Raw genomic sequence first — 19,733 nt, forward strand, 5'->3', positions numbered from 1 at the left:
CATGCTGTTTCACTTCTATTTCAGCAGTTCATTTTCTGTGAGCTGTAGAGACTGTTGCGCTCGCGCGCCCTTCATTGCTGGGTAGGGAAGGGGTACGTGGATCAATTTTGGAGTTTATCAGGGTACATATGTTCCTCATGCATTCCAAAACCGAGTTGTCGATTTTCACGTATGGGGTGTCAAAAGATTCAGTACTATTTCCACTACTAACTAAACTTTATTTTCATTGACATATTTGAATTACAATAATTTAAAATTATAATCTTTTCCCTAAGTTATCAACCGTAAACATTTCATACAATGACCATGATAACCTCACGTTTTCTATATGAGTGTCTGCCTCAAAAGACATCCATCATCACCTTCACTCACTCTATTTCTCTCTCCCTTTCTCTTTCACACACATGCGCGCACAGACTCACAAAATCCTAATCTTGCTCTGACGTCATGGCTCCACGCAACTGTTGCAATATCACTCTTTATGGAGGAGTTCTCCGTTTCCACGCTCAAACTAATTTTGCCATTACATATTTCATGGAACACGGTGTCCTGCTGTTTACCCACAATTGGTGTGCTTCCATCCCCATAACTTAGTAGTTTGGCAAAAAAAGACCGATAGAATAAGTTACAGGCTTAAAAGAAAACTAATTACTGGAATCGATTCATTCAACTAAAAATTCTTCGAGGAATTGCTCCAGCGTGGCCGCAGTCAACTGACTGAAACAAGTAAAAGAGTAAAAAAATGAAAAGATATTTTTGTTTTTGAAACTTTATTACAGAAAGATTTTATGAAAGGAACCAGAAAAAAAAACAAGAAAAAACTAAATCCAAAGTCGTTATAACTCGAAATGTTCCATGTCTTCCTTTTTCTCATTTTCTTTGCGATGTTGATACATATCTGATTTCTTGTGAAAGCGAACAGGTCTTGGAGGTTTGGTGCTTGCATGAAGACGGGCTAAGGTTTCTTCTTCAGACAGGTCCATTGCACAACGGAATCCAATGTTGCTAGATGTATACTGCGGACGTTTTCCTTTCCTAAGAAAAAAACAAATATTCATGGGGTACAGAAAATAAACTGTCATCTAAATTATGCAAAAATGAAAATAACACTGACGTCACATTTTAACAGATATATTAAATTGGGGCATAATTATTGCGGCTTTTTTTTTTCAACAAATTTTAATCAACAAAAACAATAACAATATTTAACAAAAACATCTTTAAATGATTGTTCCGGAGCATATTCACCATCTACTTCAATTACTGCTTCCCATTTGCTTGGCAGACGGTCAGACTGTCATTTAAAGATGTTTTTGTTAAATATTGTTATTGTTTTTGTTGAATAAAATTTGTTGAAAAAAGGCCACAATAATTATGCACCAAATTTACCAAAATTACACGAAATTATCTTGAAATACTTAAAAATAAATTCATTCAATAAAATTACCATTGGCTTCAACCATGACCTGCAGACGACTTTGGAATCTCCTGCGACTCTTCAGGACGGTCTCCTTGTTTAAGTTGGTGAATGCTTTTAGCCAGCCTACTTTTAGCACAAGGCCAACTAGTTTGGGAGAAGTGGGTAAGTCCATCATATCAACGCCTGTACATTGCTTATACTTATTTTTGGAGTGAATATTTGAAGTGGTTGGGCATATTCAGCACATTCTGTCAGCATATGGGCATAATAGCTTTTGTGCCCTTAAGTATAATTGTACCCTATACAGTTATATATCTCTATAAATGGATTTTACCTAAAAGGTTTTTATATGCTGGCCACTGATAAAATTCATTAATTTTAATAATTTTATCCTCTAATTATGTTTTTTATATATACATACATACATACATCTCTCTCTATATAAAAGTCAGTTTGTCTGTTTGTGTGTCTGTCAGGTTGTACCCTCACCCTGACCACGTCTTTCAACCGATTCTGATGAAACTTGACACACACATAGCCCAGTGTCATAATTCAAAACTAACGCAGCGAAAATTTCGAAAAGTTCCCCCAGGTCTGAAAAAGATCGATAAATTCGACATGGGGTCGAGAATCTAAGCTTATCATATGCAACACATTTTCCGTTGTAGTTTTCGCAACTTGCCATCGATTTTCACCAAACCCATGGTGAAGCTTAATGTTACCCTAAGGAACTTAATTCTGACGTTAGTTTTCCATGCAATACCTTACCATCAGAAAAAAATCGATAAAATCATGCCATTTTGGGAAATCGCGTTCAAATTCAAGATGACATATTTTCGATAATATCTTTAACAAATTGGCAGGAATTTTTTTAAAAATTCACAGCGAGCATCATGTCTGCTCCAAGGAACTATATGGCCCTTTTTATTCCAATAAGATTCGTTATTACTGGAAAAAATCGGTTAATTACATCATAAGTGGCACACATAGCAAACCGATTTGTGTATTAAACACTAACCACAGACGGTCTAGGGGACGCAACTCGACCTTCTTTAACTCTCTTACTCCCCCAAATAACTATCAAACAACTATCAATAATTCAACCCACAGGAGGAAATCTAGACTTAATCTTCAAGGTATCCTACATACAAACCAAAGATTACATCAAAACCTCCAGACTAACCTAAGTTTTGGTGAACCAATTCCTACCAGGAAGAACTTACCTCCCAACACAGCCACTTCAAGCAGTCAACGAGACAAAACATGACCAGACAACATAACCTTGGCAAGTTATTCGAATACTTTTTTTGTTTAGACTTTCTTTATAACTACCACCCCAAACGTTTTACCTTAAATTTTTGACGTACCCTAAGGGTCCTCGGACGCTACTTGCAAACTCTTGGTTTATTATAAGCCGCTTTTGTCGTGTGCACCAAAAAACCTTTTCCATTCGTTTGTTCAGTTTGGTCACTTTTCGCTTTTTCGTTGTTGTCACTCACGTTGCTGCCCGCTTTTTTTCTGTTTTTGTACATTTTTATACATTTTGGGATACTTACCCTATGTGTTCCTTTTTATTACACCTTTGCCAAACACATTGCTATCCACCAAAATGCCACCCAAGAAGAGAAGGACCCTCCTCAGCCCTCAGACGGCCAAGGCATCGGCTGCTAGGGCTAGAAGGGCACGCGAGACCCACGAGGAAACCACCTTGTGCCTCTCGCAAAAAGGTTCCTGTTCTGCCGCTGCTCAGGCATCTGAAACTACTAGCGACCGTTCTACCCGACTTGCAAGGGCCGCAGCGTACAGATCTTCCCTCCGCTTGAGGTTGACGAAAGTGCAACAGTCCAGCCAAAACATGCGGTCTTCTTCTTGTGCTTCCATCCGCAGAGCTCGCAAGAACCCCGAACAAAGGGCCATTCGGAATGCGGCTAACGCTGCTAGCACTGTCAGGTCACGATCTGCCGAAACACCACAACAGAGAAGAGCTTGCCAAGCTGCTGACGCCGTTGGGAGGCGCAATGATGTTTTCATGTTTTCACCCAAAGGGACAGCTAGGAACGTCATGTACACAGAAGTATTCGAGTGAAGAGAAGACATTGCAACCTACACATGCGCCTTCGTTCCCTAGAGGGAAAGGTCTAGACTTAAGTTAGGATTAGGTAGGGCTTAGCTGTGGTCCGAACCCAACTTGGGTTCGGGGGGGGCAGTGTCAAAAGGGCCGGCATGTGCAACCTTATCACCTCTGCCTGTCAAACTCCCAACCCATGCGTTCCCGTTGTGACACTGATCCCGCAGAACTGGGTTGGGTGTGCTAAACAAAACCAGAAAATGCACTTTGACTGCCATAGATTTTCTTCATGCATGCAAGGGAACGGTGCCTTGATTTTAATTAGCCTGGACTTTAAACCAATAATGATAGCACAGTTACAACAACAAGGTAACCTATATGTGGTCACTCAAACAGCTAGAAATAGCACCAATTTCTTTGTCATTTCTCACACATTACTACTTCTAAAAAAAATGATGTAGTTGAGTGTAGACTCTGCCTATATAGGCCTGACCTCAGGTGAAATAACCTCAATGGACGAGATCAACATTGGGCAGTGGTTACCTGTTTGCAGTGCGTACAACAAAGTTGTAGGCGCCATCACGTGTGTCGATGAAGGAGCCTCCTTTTAGAACATATCTCAGGGGCTGGGTGTCTCGGTCAATCACTCGGTCAAAGTATAACGATGAGGTCCACTCCCAGACATTGCCAAGCATGTCGTACATTCCTGGAATAGAGAAAGAGAGAGAAACAGAGTGAGAGAGAGGGGGAAGGGGAATAATAATAATAATAATAATAATAATAATAATAATAATAATGGTTTCAAATTTTAGTACAAGGCCAACAAGTTTGGGATAAACGGGTAAGCCGGTCACATCAATACCTGTACACAGGTGATACTTATTTCATGAACCCTAAAAGGACAAAAGCCAAAGTTAACCTCACCAGAATTTGAACTCAAAATGCAAAGCTGGTGGAAAGGCCGTTGAGCATTTTGTTGGGGACTAAAAATTCTACCAGCTCGTTGTTTTAATAATGACAATAATATTAACAAGAGCACTCAGAGAGCACAAAACTCTGCCAAGGCAACACCAATGTCCTCTCAACGATTAGCCAGAGAGGATTTTTAAAATGAGAATATCTGAAATAAACTTGACCATTCTCAAAAATTAAGTTAAAAAACAGGGAAAGTAATCCAGAATCCTTGTCCGATACCGGATCAATCCCCAAATCTTGTCAGTTCATGCCAGTCACAAAGCCAAACATCTCTGAAAGTTTCATCTGAGTCCATCCAGCAGTTCTTAAGAGATTTCTTGTCCACAGACAAACAAACACATCTGAAAACAATACCTCCGCCTTTGCTAAGGCAGAGGTAATAACAACAACAACAATAATAATAAATGCCCTGATGCAATGACAGGCAGTGGCTCTCATGGCTTCTGATCTTAACTGATTGGAAGTGTTATCATGTACATTGCTTTGTCTTGGTATAAAAGATGGGCTACAGCAAATATTCTGCTCAATACCACAGATTTGCTTGTCAGTTGTTTGACATTAACCAGTTGAGTATGTCCCTTGGTGGTTGACGATATGTGCATCTCTGATCACGAGCAGAAATAGTAGGGGAGCATTATATCCGTGTGTTGAAAAGAATTCTTTGAATTAATTCATTCATGTCTGGAAACATGGGTGTTTTGTTAATCATCCCTAAACAACCCTTATTCAGGGACCTTTTGAGCGGGATGGGTTACTTGACCAGAATAAAATTCTAACTGGGCCCTACCTGCAAGGTCATGCGCTGTTTATCTTGATATGAGATCACCATGTCGCGCACCTATGGTTGTGAAGCATGTACCTAGTGTGCCCTTATCAGACTGGTAGTCATGATGGATATACTGGGCTTCGTATATTTGTACCCCAATGTCACTTTGATGGCGTGCACTGCTCTCTCACTCAATAATAATAATAGTTTCAAATTTTGGCGTAAGGCCAGGAATTTTGGGAGAGTGGGTTAGTCAATAACATCGACTCCAGTGCTTGATCGGTACTTATTTCATCAACCCCGAAAAGATGAAAGGCTGAGCGGGTCTCGGCAGAATTTCAACTCAGAACATAAATGCAGCTAAGCCTTTTGTTCACCATGCTAGCAGTTCTGCCAGCTCACGGCCTTACTACTACTACTACTATACTACTACTACTACTACTACTGCTGCTGCTGCTGCTGCTACTACTGCTGCTGCTGCTGCTGCTGCTGCTGCTGCTGCTGCTGCTACTACTACTACTACTACTACTACTACTACTACTAATAATAATAATAATAATAATAATTAATAATAATTAATAATAATAATAATAATAATAATTATAGTAGTAGTAGGATCGAAACAGTTGAGAGTGAAGGTAGAAGGTGATTTGTGTTGATGAAATAAGAAGATGAACGTCTTTAGTTACCATAATTATTCTGAGCTGGAAATGCATCCACAGGACTGGTGCCAGCCCAGTCATCGAATTTTTTGTCTTCTTCTGGGTATTTACCCTGGGTTCAGATAGGAATAAAATAAAATAAAATAAAATAGAGGAAAATAAGTCTGCTTTCAATAATAAGGTTTGTAGCAAAGAATTGTGTAATGAGAGGTTGGTGTGTGTGTGTGTGTTGGTTTGTTTATATGCGAGGGTGTATGAACACATACACACACATACATATGCACAAAATATCATACCCACACACTCATATACACAGAAGTACATATACACAAATGCATGCACTCACACACACACACACACATGTTAAGCACAGCTTAGTGTCAGTCAGAAGAATTGAAATAAATCTATATATATAAAACTGTAGTTGTGTGAGTGTCTGTCCCCTTCGATTTAGATTCCTAACTACTCCCACATTTTGCGGTGCAGTTTAACCAAATTTGGGTATCTTATAGTCGTGATTCATATCAAGCCCGTCTGGCTATTAGCGCGCGTCTATGATGAGTCTATGATTTTAAAAATAATTTTACATCATTTTTTATTGCATTTTAATGCATATTTTTACGTGCGTCGATGGCGGCGGAGTTGGCGTCCATGGTCACACCTGCACCTGTTTGCTTCTCCCCCTTCTTCCCTCCCTCGTGAAGCTGTGGGGAAGGGAGTGTAAGGAAATCAACGTCATAAAGCGTTGTCAAGGAGACCAGCGTTCTTTTAGAACAACGACTTCATGGCTTGAAGACACCAAAACAGAAATGGCTAAGAAAGCCCGAATTGGCATCTATAAGGGAAGTAACTCTCTAAAAATGCTTATATAGTTATTTCCCTTACAAACCCTAGCAACACCGGGCGGTACTGCTAGTTCTAAATAAAGGCTTTCTAATGTTATGAAGAGAGGGAGTGAGAGAGAGAGAGAGAGGCTGAAAGACAGACTGACAGATAGATAAATAGAGGTTGATAGATAGATAGGCAGAGAGAGAGGGAGGGAGATAGAGAGAGAGAGAGAAAGAAATGGAGAGAGGGAGAGTGATTGGTTGATTAACAAAAACAGTAAAAAACTCAGAAATTTTAACCCTGTTTCAAATAACTTCCTGTCCAACCTCTGTGTGTGTGTGGGTGTGGCTGTGTGATGTTTTGGCATTGTCCAAAGGGAATTGTAATCAACCTTACCTGCCAAAGGTTCATCCTCATTTTAAGGTACCTGTCACCCCACGGGTAAAGCAATCCTGAAACAACAACAAAACATCCCTCAGAACATTCACTTTGTCTTCTGTCATTATGGTCGTTCATCACCCCTCGACCCTGCCCCGCTTATGTCCATTATTCCTCCATCTCCCCAACATTTATTGTTTTTCATTGTTCCTCTGTGAAGGTACCATGGCTTAGTGGTTAAGGTACTCAGCTCACAATCATAGCAACATGAGTTCAATTCTGGGTGGTGGCCTGTTGTGTCCTTGAGCAAGACACTTTATTTCATGTTGCTCCAGTTCAATTAGCAGGTAAAAATGAGTTGTCTCTGTAATCCAAAGGGGCCAGCCCTGTCACTCTGTGTCATGCTGAGATCATTAAGGTTACTACATTAAGGGTATGTGTGTCTGTGGAATACTCAGCCACTGGGCTTCCGTGCCGGTGGCATGTAAAATGCACCAATCCGACCGTGGCCGATGCCAGCCTCGCCTGGCACCTGTGCAGGTGGCACGTAAAAAGCACTCACTACACTCACAGAGTGGTTGGCATTAGGAAGGGCATCCAGCTGTAAAAACATTGCCAGATAAGACTGGAGCCTGGTGCAGCCTTCTGGCTTCCCAGATCCCCGGTTGAACCATCCAACCCATGCTAGCATGGAGAATGGACGTTAAACGATGATGATGATGATGATATGTTAATTTCATGAGCAGGCTCTTCAACTGGAACCAAGGAACACCGGTTTGCTCCTCCATCCTCTACGTTTATTCATTCATATATCCTTATGGGTGAAGGGTTCAATTTTTAGTCAGTCGAAATTTGCAAAATGAAGCTTAAATAAATAAAAAGGTCCTTCAGCCCCATCACATTGTCAATCCTTAAGGTTTATTAAAGCAGCGAACTGGCAGAAACATTGGCACGCTGGGCAAAATGCTTAGAGGTATTTTGTATGTCTCTGCATTCTGAGTTCAAATTCCACTGAGGTTGACTTTGCCTTTCATCCTTTTGAGGGCAATAAATTAAGCACCAATTGCATACTGGGGTCGATCTAATTTGACTGGCCCTCTCCCCAAATATTTCAGGCCTTGTGCCTAGAGTAGAAAAGAATATTCAAGGTTAATAGAGAAGAGAATGGTTAAAAATATTCCTTTCTACTAAAAGGCACAAGGCCCCAAATTTTGGGTGAGGCTCTAATTGATTACATCAACCCAATGCTTGACTGCTATTTATTTTATCAACCCCAAAAGGATGAAAGGTAAAGCTGATCTCTGTGGAATTTGAACTCAGAATGTAAAGATGAACAAAATGCCACTGAGCATTTTACCTATTTCTTTATTACCCACAAGGGGCTAAACACAGAGAGGACAAACAAGGACAGACATAGGTATTAAGTCGATTACATCGACCCCAGTGCCTAACTGGTACTTAATTTATCGACCCCGAAAGGATGAAAGGCAAAGTCGACCTTGGCGGAATTTGAACTCACAACGTAACGCAGACGAAATACCGCTAAGCATTTCGCCCGGCGTGCTAACATTTCTGCCAGCTCGCTGCCACTGAGCATTTTACCTGGCATGCTAATGATTCTGCCAGCTCATCAGCTTATGACAATTAAAAATATTCTATTGTTGTACATAAATCTGGATCATAGAATTGTCTTCCATGGTTTGTTGTAAATATCATTCTTCAGAACAACTGCTGAGTCTGTGGTGTTGTTTAGGATCAGGTACACGGACCCTGACACAAGCACTTGAGAAGAAACTGGATTGTGTAGACACTAAAGTGCCTAGGGTTGTACAAAGCATAAACTGGGGTCAATGTATGACAAGTGAAGGTTTATATGGAAACTTGCCCAAGATAGCAACTACAATTGCTCAAAGGCTTATGATTTGCTGGACATTGCTGGGGAAGTAAGCAGAAAATTAAAGACAGGCTACTAATGTGGGAACCGACTCATGGAAGAAACAAGAGAGGAGGACCAACTCGAATCCTCGGACAATACAAACCTCAATAAGGAGCAGATGCCAGGAGCAATGGAAAAGTCATAAACTGTGAAGAGACTTGGCCAGGAATGTCTAACGAATGATAAAGAACAGTGAATAGGTCTGTATTGTAGGAGTGGACAGAGGTTGGGATTATAGGATTGGACAGAGATCAGGATTATAGGACTGGACAGAGGTCTGTATTATAAGAGTGGACAGAGGTCGGGATTATAGGATTGACTGAAGGTTGGGATTATAGAACTGGACAGAGGTCAGGATTATAGGATTGGACAGAGGTCAGGATTATAGAACTGGACAGAGGTCTGGATTATAGGAGTGGACAGAGGTCAGGATTATAGGACTGGACAGAGGTCTGGATTATAGGATTGACTGAAGGTTGGATTATAGAACTGGACAGAGGTCAGGATAATAGAATTGGACAGAGGTCAGGATTATAGGATATGGACAGAAGGCTGGATTATAGAATTGGACAGAGGTCTGGATTATAGGATTGACTGAAGGCTGGATTATAGAACTGGACAGAGGTTTGGATTATAGGATATGGACAAGAAGGCTGGATTATAGGATCGGACAGAGGTCTGTATTTAGGACTGGACAGAGGTTGAGATTATAGAATTGGACAGAGGTCAGGATAATAGAATTGGACAGAGGTCAGGATTATAGGATTGAACTGAAGGCTGGATTGGACAGAAAGCTGGATTATAGAATTAGACAGAGTGCTGGATTATAGGATTGGACACAGCTGGATTATAGGCTTAAACAGAAGTTTAGATTATAGAATTGGACAGAGGGCTGGATTATAGGATAAGACAGAGGTATGTATTATAGAATTGGACAGAGGGCTGGATTATAGGATTAGACAGAGGTATGTATTATAGAACTGAACAGAAATCTGGATTATAGAACAAAATAGAGGGCTGGATTATAGGATTGGACATAGGGCTGCATTATAGGATTGGACAGAGGGCTGGATTACAGGATTATACGGAGATCTGGATTATAAGCTTACCACAGCAAAAACTGAATTGTGTTAGCGTTGAGAGAGGAACAGGTGTATCTGATAGACAAGGGGAAGACTTGAATAGTTCTTGTGCAGATGAAGAATATATGAAAGGAAAGAAAAGAAATATTAAAGGAAAATTAAAATTGTGAAATAGTGATAAAGCTTTGTTTTAGATTGGTTTTAGATAAGGGGCTGGAACCGTGATCTTTGCAGGGGCTGGAGAGATTGGTGGGATTCAATATTTGGAGATCTGCAGGAAAAAATATAAGAGAATTACTGAGAATTAGTGCTCTTAAGAGGAAAAGTTAAGGGGAGAGGAGAAGTGTGGGTTTAGAGGAGTGGAGGTCATTATTGGATAAGGAGAGAGAGAGAGAGGTAAGGAATAGGTTGTTGTTATAGTGATAGATTAGACAGAGGAGAGAAAGAAAGAGATGGAGGGAGGGAGAGAAAGAAAAATATATGGATAAATAGAGTCAGGAGAGGGGTGAAATAGGGAGAGAGAGAGAGAGTGTAGTAGGGTAAGGATATTGTGTGTTGATGATTTTTTCCAATCAGTGTGTGTGTGACCTTCATGCATTGTGACTTGAAGTAAACCACAGCCTGTGTTTGTGTGTATATCTATTGGCCATATGACCCTCCCAAAGTACAACATAAACCCAAAGAGAAACTAAAAAGGTAAACCCCAATCATTGTTAAAGTTTGCTTCTTAAGACAAGATATTAAGTGAAAATCGGTTGTTTACCATCCAGTCCTCCTCTGGCAGCGTATTCCCATTCGTGTTCTGTTGGCAGACGTTTTCCAGCCCAGGAACAATAGGCAAAAGCATCATTGTAACTCACATGCACCGCAGGGTGGGACAGGAGTTCCCTGATGGTGCTAAATGGGCCCGCAGGCTGAAAGAAATAGAAGAGACCCTTAGTGAAGACATCTGGGGAGGAGGAAGGGGCAGTGGTGTGGAGGAGGAGGAGGAGATGGCACTGGTGGTAATGAGGATGATCGTGATGATGGTGGTGGTGGTGGTGGTAGTGATGACGACTGCCACCAAGGAAAATGATGATGATGACAATGAGGATGATAATGATGGCAGTGGTAGTGGTGGTGGTAATGGTGATGTTGATGATCGTGGTGATGATGATGGTAGTGGTGGTAGTGGTAGCGTGATGGTGGTGGTGGTGGTGGTGGTGGTAATGATGATAATGTTGATGATGATGGTGGTGGTGATGATGATGATTACAGCTAAATTACAAAGATAGCAGCTGTTCGTCTCTCAGATGCAGAAAAAACTAACATCAAACAAGTCCCCTGCCCCTGGGGAAATCAATCTCTGCCACTACCACCACCACCACTTCCTTTTGTCAGGTACACAAAGTTAGGGTTGCAGGGTTGCCGCTACCAATATTGGCAGAAGAACAGGTCTGTGAAGAATATAGAGATGCTGGAGCAGAAATGCAGTGATGTGTGCCGAGTAGAAGATGTGAGACACAACCAGACACCATCGGCACAATGGTAGGTTGAAGAAGCATAGATTTGGCAAGGAAATGGATGAAGTCTTTGAGACAGAATAGGGATCTCTGCAGGCACGAGTGTGGCTGTGAGGGAAGAAATTTTCCACCTGACTGCATGGTTCCAGGTTCAGTCCCATTGCATGTCTTCTATTGCCTTGGGCCAACCAAAGCCTTGTGAGAGGATTTGGTAGGTGGAAACTGAAAGAAGCCCATCATATATACATATGCGTGTGTGTCTTTGTGTCTATGTTTGTTCCCCCACCACTGCTTGACAACTGGTGTTGGTGTGTTTACATTCCCATAACTTAGTGGTTTGCCAAACAAGACTGATAGAATAAGTAACAGGCTTAAAAAGAAATGAAGGGCTGGGGTCAATTCGTTTGACTAAACCCTTCAAGCCAGCACCCCAGCATGGCCACAGTCAAATGACTGAAAGAAGAAAAGGACAAAAAGTTATGTGGCCTAAACCAGGACAGACCAATCAGACTGTGGCCATGCTGGGGAACCACCTTGAAGAATTCATAGTCAAACGAATTGACCCCAAGATTTATTGTTTTTTTGAAGCCTTATTTTATCAGTCTGTTTTGCTGAACTGGTAAGTAAAGGGATGTAAACACACCAACACCAGTTGTCAGTAAGTGAAGTAAATGGTGAATATGCTCCAGAATAATCATTTAAAGATGTTTTTGTTAAATGTTGTTACTGCTTTTGTTGATTAAAATTTATTGAAAAAAGCTGCAATAATTATGCACCAACCTAATATATCTATCTAATTGTGCCAATACACGAAACTCTCAGATCTTGAGTCACTCTGGCAATGACGAAAGACCAAGACCTCTGGAGAAATGTTGACATGAGAAGACTCGGCAAATAAAGTGAGTTCACAGCTGTAACCTACACCAGTGTCACATAACCAGCCCACTCAAAAGTACCTTGGATCGTAGGGTAACTGCCTTGCTTGAGGAGACCTATTGTGTCAAGTACATCAACATCAAAATAAAATGGAAATCGTAGTTATGGCTCTTGTGCTGGTGGCACGTAAAAAGCACCATCCAATCATGGTTGATGCCAGCCCCCTCTGGCCCTTGTGCCAGTGGCATGGAAAAAAAGCACCCACTACACTCTTGGACTAGTTGGTGTTAGGAAGGGCATCCAGCTGTAGAAACACTGCCAGATCAGACACTGGAGCCTGGTGCACCTTCCTGGCTTCCCAGACCCCAGTCGAACCATCCAACCCTTGCCAGCATGGAAAATGGATGTTAAATGATGATGATGATGATGATATACTCATATTTTGAGTTCTGTTTTCCCTGTTTGTATCAACATACCGGTACATACCTGTGTATCTATATATCTACAAAGAGAGTGGGGGGGTGGGGGTAGAGTGGGGTAGGGCAATACCTTGTTCCACTGGGCTCCAGCAACCTCATACCATCCAGGTTGTTTCTCTTCTGGTTTGGATCTGCTCAGTTGGTGTGGCGTCATATGTTGTCCAAAGACGTAACTGAAGTTCACTTCTTCAGCTTCAGTCTCATAATGTGGTTTTGCTTGATGGAACTTTCTGCAATTTGATTGAGACATGTAATTAGTAGGGGAGTCATTTTAAAGTATGAACCCACTGCTTTATTCCCCTGGATGGGATGAAGGTCTCCTCATCCGTCTAATCTATATAGGGTTGCCGTTAATAAATCAATGTAGGAGCCCTGGGCAGGGGTGGGTGGGTACATAGCTTTCTTGATGAACCTAAAATATTGTTAAGGTGGCTGTGTGGGTCATCGGTTGGGGTTTACAGTAGCGAAAAAAGTGGGGTGAAATTGGTGATGGGGGTTCGATTTCATTTGGGCTCCAGGAGAAGAAAATTTTGTTCCTTTTACTGTTTTTGCCATTCTGCCATTCTTCCTCCATTTGTACATGACTAGACTTTATTCAAGATGATATGCATATGTATGTGGGGGTGGGGGCTCTGAAAGCAGTCTCAGGGAGTAACGTCCCTGACTTTCTGAGCTAGTTTTCCACCACATTTCTTAAAAATCGTGGTAGAGGCCTTGGTCTCAGGACCACTCATGTCTAGAGACTGAGGGTGGGGCTAAGCAAAGGCATGCTCCCCATAGAAAATCCAGCTCCAAAAAAGCCTTCATGATAGCAAAAGAGAATGGGCACCAGCCAGCCCAAAAGTTGGGGTGGTCTGCACCTGTCTACCTTGGTTGCTATGGCATTGAGGTAGATCTGGCAACCCTCGTTAACAGGGGCAAAAACCAGATTTAAAACACTGGATGATGATGATGACAATGATGATGATGATATACATGCATAATACATACATATATATATAAATATAGATACTTACATGCATAAATATATATACATACACACATACATAAACATATATACATAAATATATGTGCATACATACATACATACATACATACATATATATACACACACACAGATGAATGTTTATATGTGTATATTAAGGTGAATAAAGTTGTAATTACCTGAATTGAATGTTTGTTATTGGGTATCTGTCAATATAAAAGGCTTTCACCTGCACCTTATGGACTGGGTATTCTCCATTGCGTGATGTGGGGTCATTGACCCCAGTTTGAAAGACTGCATTTTCCAAAAGGACCATTGATTCATACTTGGAATGGAAATAATTTAAAACTGAAATGAAAGAATTTACAACATGAGACAAATAAAGTAAATTTCACTATTTACACAGTGTGTAGGTGTGGGTGGGTGTAATTGAGAGCATAGGTAAAATCCTGGTGATCACCTCAAAAGCACTTCATGCAGGAACCTGGCTAACAAAGTATCTGAACAGCAGTGTAAAGGTTACATGTTTTGATTAACCAAAGAATGATTAGTTAATCATTAAATGATTAAAATTAGTTAATAATTAAATAGTCAATCATTAAACGAGTACTCTGCCATCCTGAGGCATGGATATCAAACTGGAATGTTATAATCCTCCCAGGGCAAAAGAAGATTGATTTTAAATGAATGCAGTCATACATTTCCATTGTTTGCTACCCACACCATTCTTCCTCATCCATTCCTAACCCCTTTGTTTCTTGGTTTCCAGTTTTTCCAACCCTTTCTTTTTTCCTGGTTACTTTACTTTCAGAACATCCATGTTGTCAGTGGTGGATTAACCGTTAAGCAAAATATGCATGTACTTAGGGCATCAAGGGAAGAGAAGAGGGGCACCACAGAAATGGTAAATGGTCTATGGCACAAAAGAAATCACTTGAAACTTGCTGAAATAATATTCAAAGAGGTTTATATGACCAGAAATATAATTCCCAACTGTTCATGGTGCCATTGTGAGGATCTGATCAAAGACTTCGCAATTAAAAGAACAAAAACAGGAGAAAACTTTTGAAAGTTAAATATTGGATTGGGGCATAATTATTGCGGCTTTTTTTGTTTGTTTTTTTCCAACCAATTTTAACCCAATAATAATTAAAATAAAGGAAAGCAAGAGCAATGGAAAGAAAATACTAAATTCACCTTTTTCAAGGGAGGCAACTCTTGTTTTACTCTTTTCTACTCTAGGTACAAGGCCTGAAATCTGGCGGGAGGGGGCCAGTCGATTAAATCGACCGCAATACGCAACTGGTACTTAATTTATTGACCCTGAAGGGATAAAAGGCAAAGTCGACCTCGGCGAAATTTGAACTCAGAACGTAAAGACAAGCGAAATACCTATTTCTTTACTACCCACAAGGGGCTAAACACAGAGAGGACAAACAAGGACAGACAAACGGATTAAGTCGATTATATCGACCCCAGTGCGTAACTGGTACTAATTTAATCGACCCTGAAAGGATGAAAGGCAAAGTCGACCTCGGTGGAATTTGAACTCAGAACGTAGCGGCAGACGAAATACCGCTAAGCATTTCGCCCGGCGCGCTAACGTTTCTGCCAACTCGCCGCTTTGCAACTCCTAATTATTAAAATATTCATTGAATTAACAGCAACGTTTTCAGGATGTTGACCAGCTGTCCGAAGGATCGTTGGTTCGTATTCCGCCTTCACTAATATGTCGCATCGAGGGTAAATTACTTTTCACGATCGATCGACTTGCTAGAAATAGCAGCTAAATGTATGTATGTATAATGAGAGAGGTGGCGGTGGAGAGGAAGAGGTTTGTTCCCACCGGTCTACGAGCCAGTGTCTCTTATGTAGCGTACCTTTATGCCAAGGTGCGTAGCGGTGTGATAAATAGTGATCGATAAAATGAACGCTGGTGTTACCATGGTCGATTAAACCGTTTGGAATCGGTACGACAGCATGGCCGCACTGCTGTGACTGAAACCAAGAAAAGATCAACAGCTGTTACTACAAGCCGTTACTACTACTACTACTACTACTACTACTAGGTTCAGGAGTGGCTGTGTGGTAAGTAGCTTGCTCCCCTACCACATGGTTCCTGGTTCTGTCCCACTGCGTGACACATAGCCTCGGGCCGATCAAAGCCTTGTGAGTGGATTTGGTAGACGGAAACTGAAAGAAGCACGTCGTATATTTGTATATATGTGTTTGTGGGTGGGTGTTGGTGTGTTTATATCTCCGTAACTTAACAGTTTGGTAAAAAGAAACGATAAAGTACAAAGTTTAAAAAGAAAATAAGAATTGAGGTCGAATAAATTTCCCCAAAGCGGTGCCCCAGCATGGCCGCAATCCAATGACTGCAAGCAAGAATATATATATATACACGCGCGCGCTCATATATATATATATATATATATATATATATATATATAGCCTATATCCGTGTTTCTCTATCCCAACCCCTGCTTGACGACCGATGTTGGTGTGTTTACGTCCCTGTAACTTAGCGGTTCGGCAAAAAAAATATTGATAGAAAAAGTATCAGGCTTAAAAAGAAATAAGTATTGGAGTTGATTCATTCGACTAAGGAATCCTTCAAGGCGGTGCCCCAGCATGGCCACAGTCTAATGACTGAAACGAGAAAAATATAAAGACACACACACTCTCTCTCTCTCACACACACACAACTTCGTATCGGAAGAATCGCGGCATTTGATACGTAACCGGTCATTAACCATTCTGACTAAATTTCTCAGACATCGGCTGCATCGTGCCAATGGCTGCTGACGCTGCCTGCAACCCAGCGACTGCTGTTTTTGCTTTAAAACTATTTCACTCGACGAATCGTTAACCTTTTCAAATCCCCAAATACTCAGTGATAGTAATGGCGGCGGCAGCTGCATCTACCACACACGCAAACACATACTTGCAAGCACCCATACACACGCATACACACTCACGCACATACACACACACACACCAGCGACTGTCGTTATCAGATGGAAGGAGGCTGGTGTTAGTGAGCGCAGCATATTTGCACAAAGATGGCGGACTGAGGTGGTGGTGGGGACGAATTTGTGAACCTGATGTCGTGGGTGAAGTTGACGTGGAAGTTGTAAGCCTTTCACATGAGAATAATGAAAGATAGAGTAAGTTTCAAATAGGCTGAACTGTTTAGCTCAAAGTCTGCGGAGCCATTTTCGGCACTGAGGCCATATTGAAATTCGCAGCCATCTTGACACGGCTGTGATCAATACATACATACACACATACATACATACATACATACATACATACATACATACATACATACATACATACATACATACAAGCGCTCATGCATGACTTGAAACTGTATGCCAATAATATGCATGAGATGAAAAAGAGCCTTGACCTGGTTACAACATTCTCAAAGGGTATAGGGTTGAAATTTGGTCAGGATAAATGTTAGTATATGGCTGTGAAAAGCGGGAAAACTATAAACCAGGATAGCAACATCTCCATGAATGACTTAACATGTTTCCCTTGTATCTGATGCGGAATGTTACAAGTATCTAGGGGTGGATGAAAACATATCTTACAATGGCACCTGTAACAAGACACGTGTCACTAAAGAATATTACAGCCAGATAAGGAAAATATGGACCTCGGAACCCTTTGCATTCACTAAACTAGTGGCCCACAATGCGATTGCAATACTCATACCAGCATTCGGTCTGCTTGTTGAGATCTGAGCCATTGATGTAAAAATCCGGAAAATACTAACCGGCACACATAACTTCCACATCAACATCGATGTTGACAGCCACTACCTAAAACGAAAACAAGGGGACGGAGGCTTAACATGGATCCTGACTGCCTTTGAATGTCATATTATATCCCTTCGGTAACATCTTTTAACGAAGTGTCGAGGCGCATCCCTTGACCAGGTTAGCATATTGGAGTCTGATAACATCATAAGACTCGGAAAGCAGCTCTTTGAGCAGCATTTCTTGTCTGATAAACTTAAATACATGCGCAAAGTAATCACACGATCCTACATGAAAGTATCGTCAGGTGAAAGAATGAGAATACATCAGCAGAAGACCATGCGCGAATATGTTAGCAGAAAGCTCCGGGATGGCAGTAACATTGATCATTAAAGCAGTCTGTCATGGACCAACAAGAGGAGTATTTATTCTCACTTTGCAGGGTATGCGTTTGCAATAGGGGAACAAGAAATATCAACGAAATACCTGATGTACAAAAGGAACAGAGACGCAGGAAAAACATCAAAATATGATAACCGATGTTGACTTTGTGGGGTTAACACCGAAGATGTCAACCACATCATAAGCAGTTGTCCCAAAATGTCATCGCGGTATTACCTAACGATGAGACATGACGTTGTAGCCAGGACACCGTAGAATGTGATCTGTCGGAAGGGTAACCACGAGGCCAAAGAAATAGTAAACCAGCGTACAGTAGAGGCCATAACCACTTCGAATAAAAAGGAATGCTGGTGAAATGTTCTTCAATAAAATGTAAACATAAAAGGCCTGACATGATGAATTGGGATAAAAGAGGAACTGTGTACAGGGGCAGGAATCAGCTGCCCACGGGCGTTAATATGAAGGTAAAGATCAGCGAAAAAGAAAAAAAACCTACGCTGAACTATTGAGAAATCTACAGTTACTCTATCCAGATTACAAGTTCAGGTTTATACTTGTAATTGTTGGGGCAAAGGGATATGGAGCACACTGTCTTGGGGAATTAGCTTCTCAAAACCAGAAAGAAGAAAGCTGATTCGCTGGAACTGTAAAACTTTGTAAAATTTTGCAGAAGTTTATTATTTAAGTATATGTGCAGATGTCTAGACATGCAACAACTGCATGCGTGAGAAGACAGGCATAAAACAAAACGTAGAAATCTGCCCCTGCACTGATTCCAAATACTGCACACATACACACATAACATACACAAATTCCCCGTTGATGTTGTTGAAATTCCAATAAAGGAGCTTTGGATCTAGGTTAGAAACCAACTCTTTCTTTATTGGCAAGAAATCCTAAGAAATACACACACACAGCGAGATAGATAGATAGATAGATACATAAATATATACACACATACATACAAACACGCATACTGAGATATGTGCGTGTTTATGCACATACATACATACATACATAGATTCATAAATGCATACATACACACACACACACGCAACAAAAACAATCTTAATCTATAAAACTCCTGAACTAGTCCAATCCTCTATGTATGTGGGGTGGGGGATACCATGCTAATCCCATGGGGAACTTTCGTCCTCAGCCGTCTGGATTCTGCTCGAAACTGTGGTTAGCGCAGAGCGTCGAACCGGAGGCGGAAGTTGAGGCAATCCAGCATCATTCCACAAAGAAGATGGATTCCGTGAAACAGGTGAGTTGCGGGGAGAGGCTAAAATAACTGAAGCTCTACTTTCTAGAGAGAAGGCGCGAAATAGGTGCAGTGATGGGCACATGGGAGATCCTGGAAGGTCAAGCTCCCATCTTTGGAATTGAAAGCTATACCAACCCCGAGCTGGTTGGCACTGCATAGTACCAAAGATCCCGTCTTTTCCATCTCGATTAAGAACCCAATACTGTGACAGCTTGGGTTTCGAGGGTCCACGACTGTTCAATATTCTGTCAAACAACTTCAGAGATTTGTGAGGCGTTCAAAGAACGTTTGGACAAATTCTTATCTGAGATACCAAATAAACCGACATCGCGGCAGG

The 19,733-nt window shown here is 41.2% G+C and overlaps 1 protein-coding gene across 1 annotated transcript in view; it reads right to left on the bottom strand.

Annotated features, from left to right (window-relative positions):
- Positions 1-753: 753 nt before the first annotated feature.
- Positions 754-19,733, bottom strand: part of LOC115224847 (inactive C-alpha-formylglycine-generating enzyme 2) — a 22,137-nt gene continuing 3,157 nt past the window's right edge. The window contains exons 2-8 of the mRNA XM_029795791.2: positions 14,137-14,305; positions 13,043-13,202; positions 10,879-11,029; positions 7,116-7,171; positions 5,919-6,003; positions 4,032-4,194; positions 754-1,035 (exon numbers count right to left, since the gene is read on the bottom strand). Of these exons, the coding sequence (XP_029651651.1) occupies positions 837-1,035; positions 4,032-4,194; positions 5,919-6,003; positions 7,116-7,171; positions 10,879-11,029; positions 13,043-13,202; positions 14,137-14,305 (983 nt within the window). The 3' untranslated portion in view covers positions 754-836. The remainder of the gene's footprint in view (positions 1,036-4,031; positions 4,195-5,918; positions 6,004-7,115; positions 7,172-10,878; positions 11,030-13,042; positions 13,203-14,136; positions 14,306-19,733) is intronic.

This window comes from Octopus sinensis, linkage group LG26 (assembly GCF_006345805.1).
Source record: "Octopus sinensis linkage group LG26, ASM634580v1, whole genome shotgun sequence".
Classification (NCBI taxonomy): domain Eukaryota; kingdom Metazoa; phylum Mollusca; class Cephalopoda; order Octopoda; family Octopodidae; genus Octopus; species Octopus sinensis.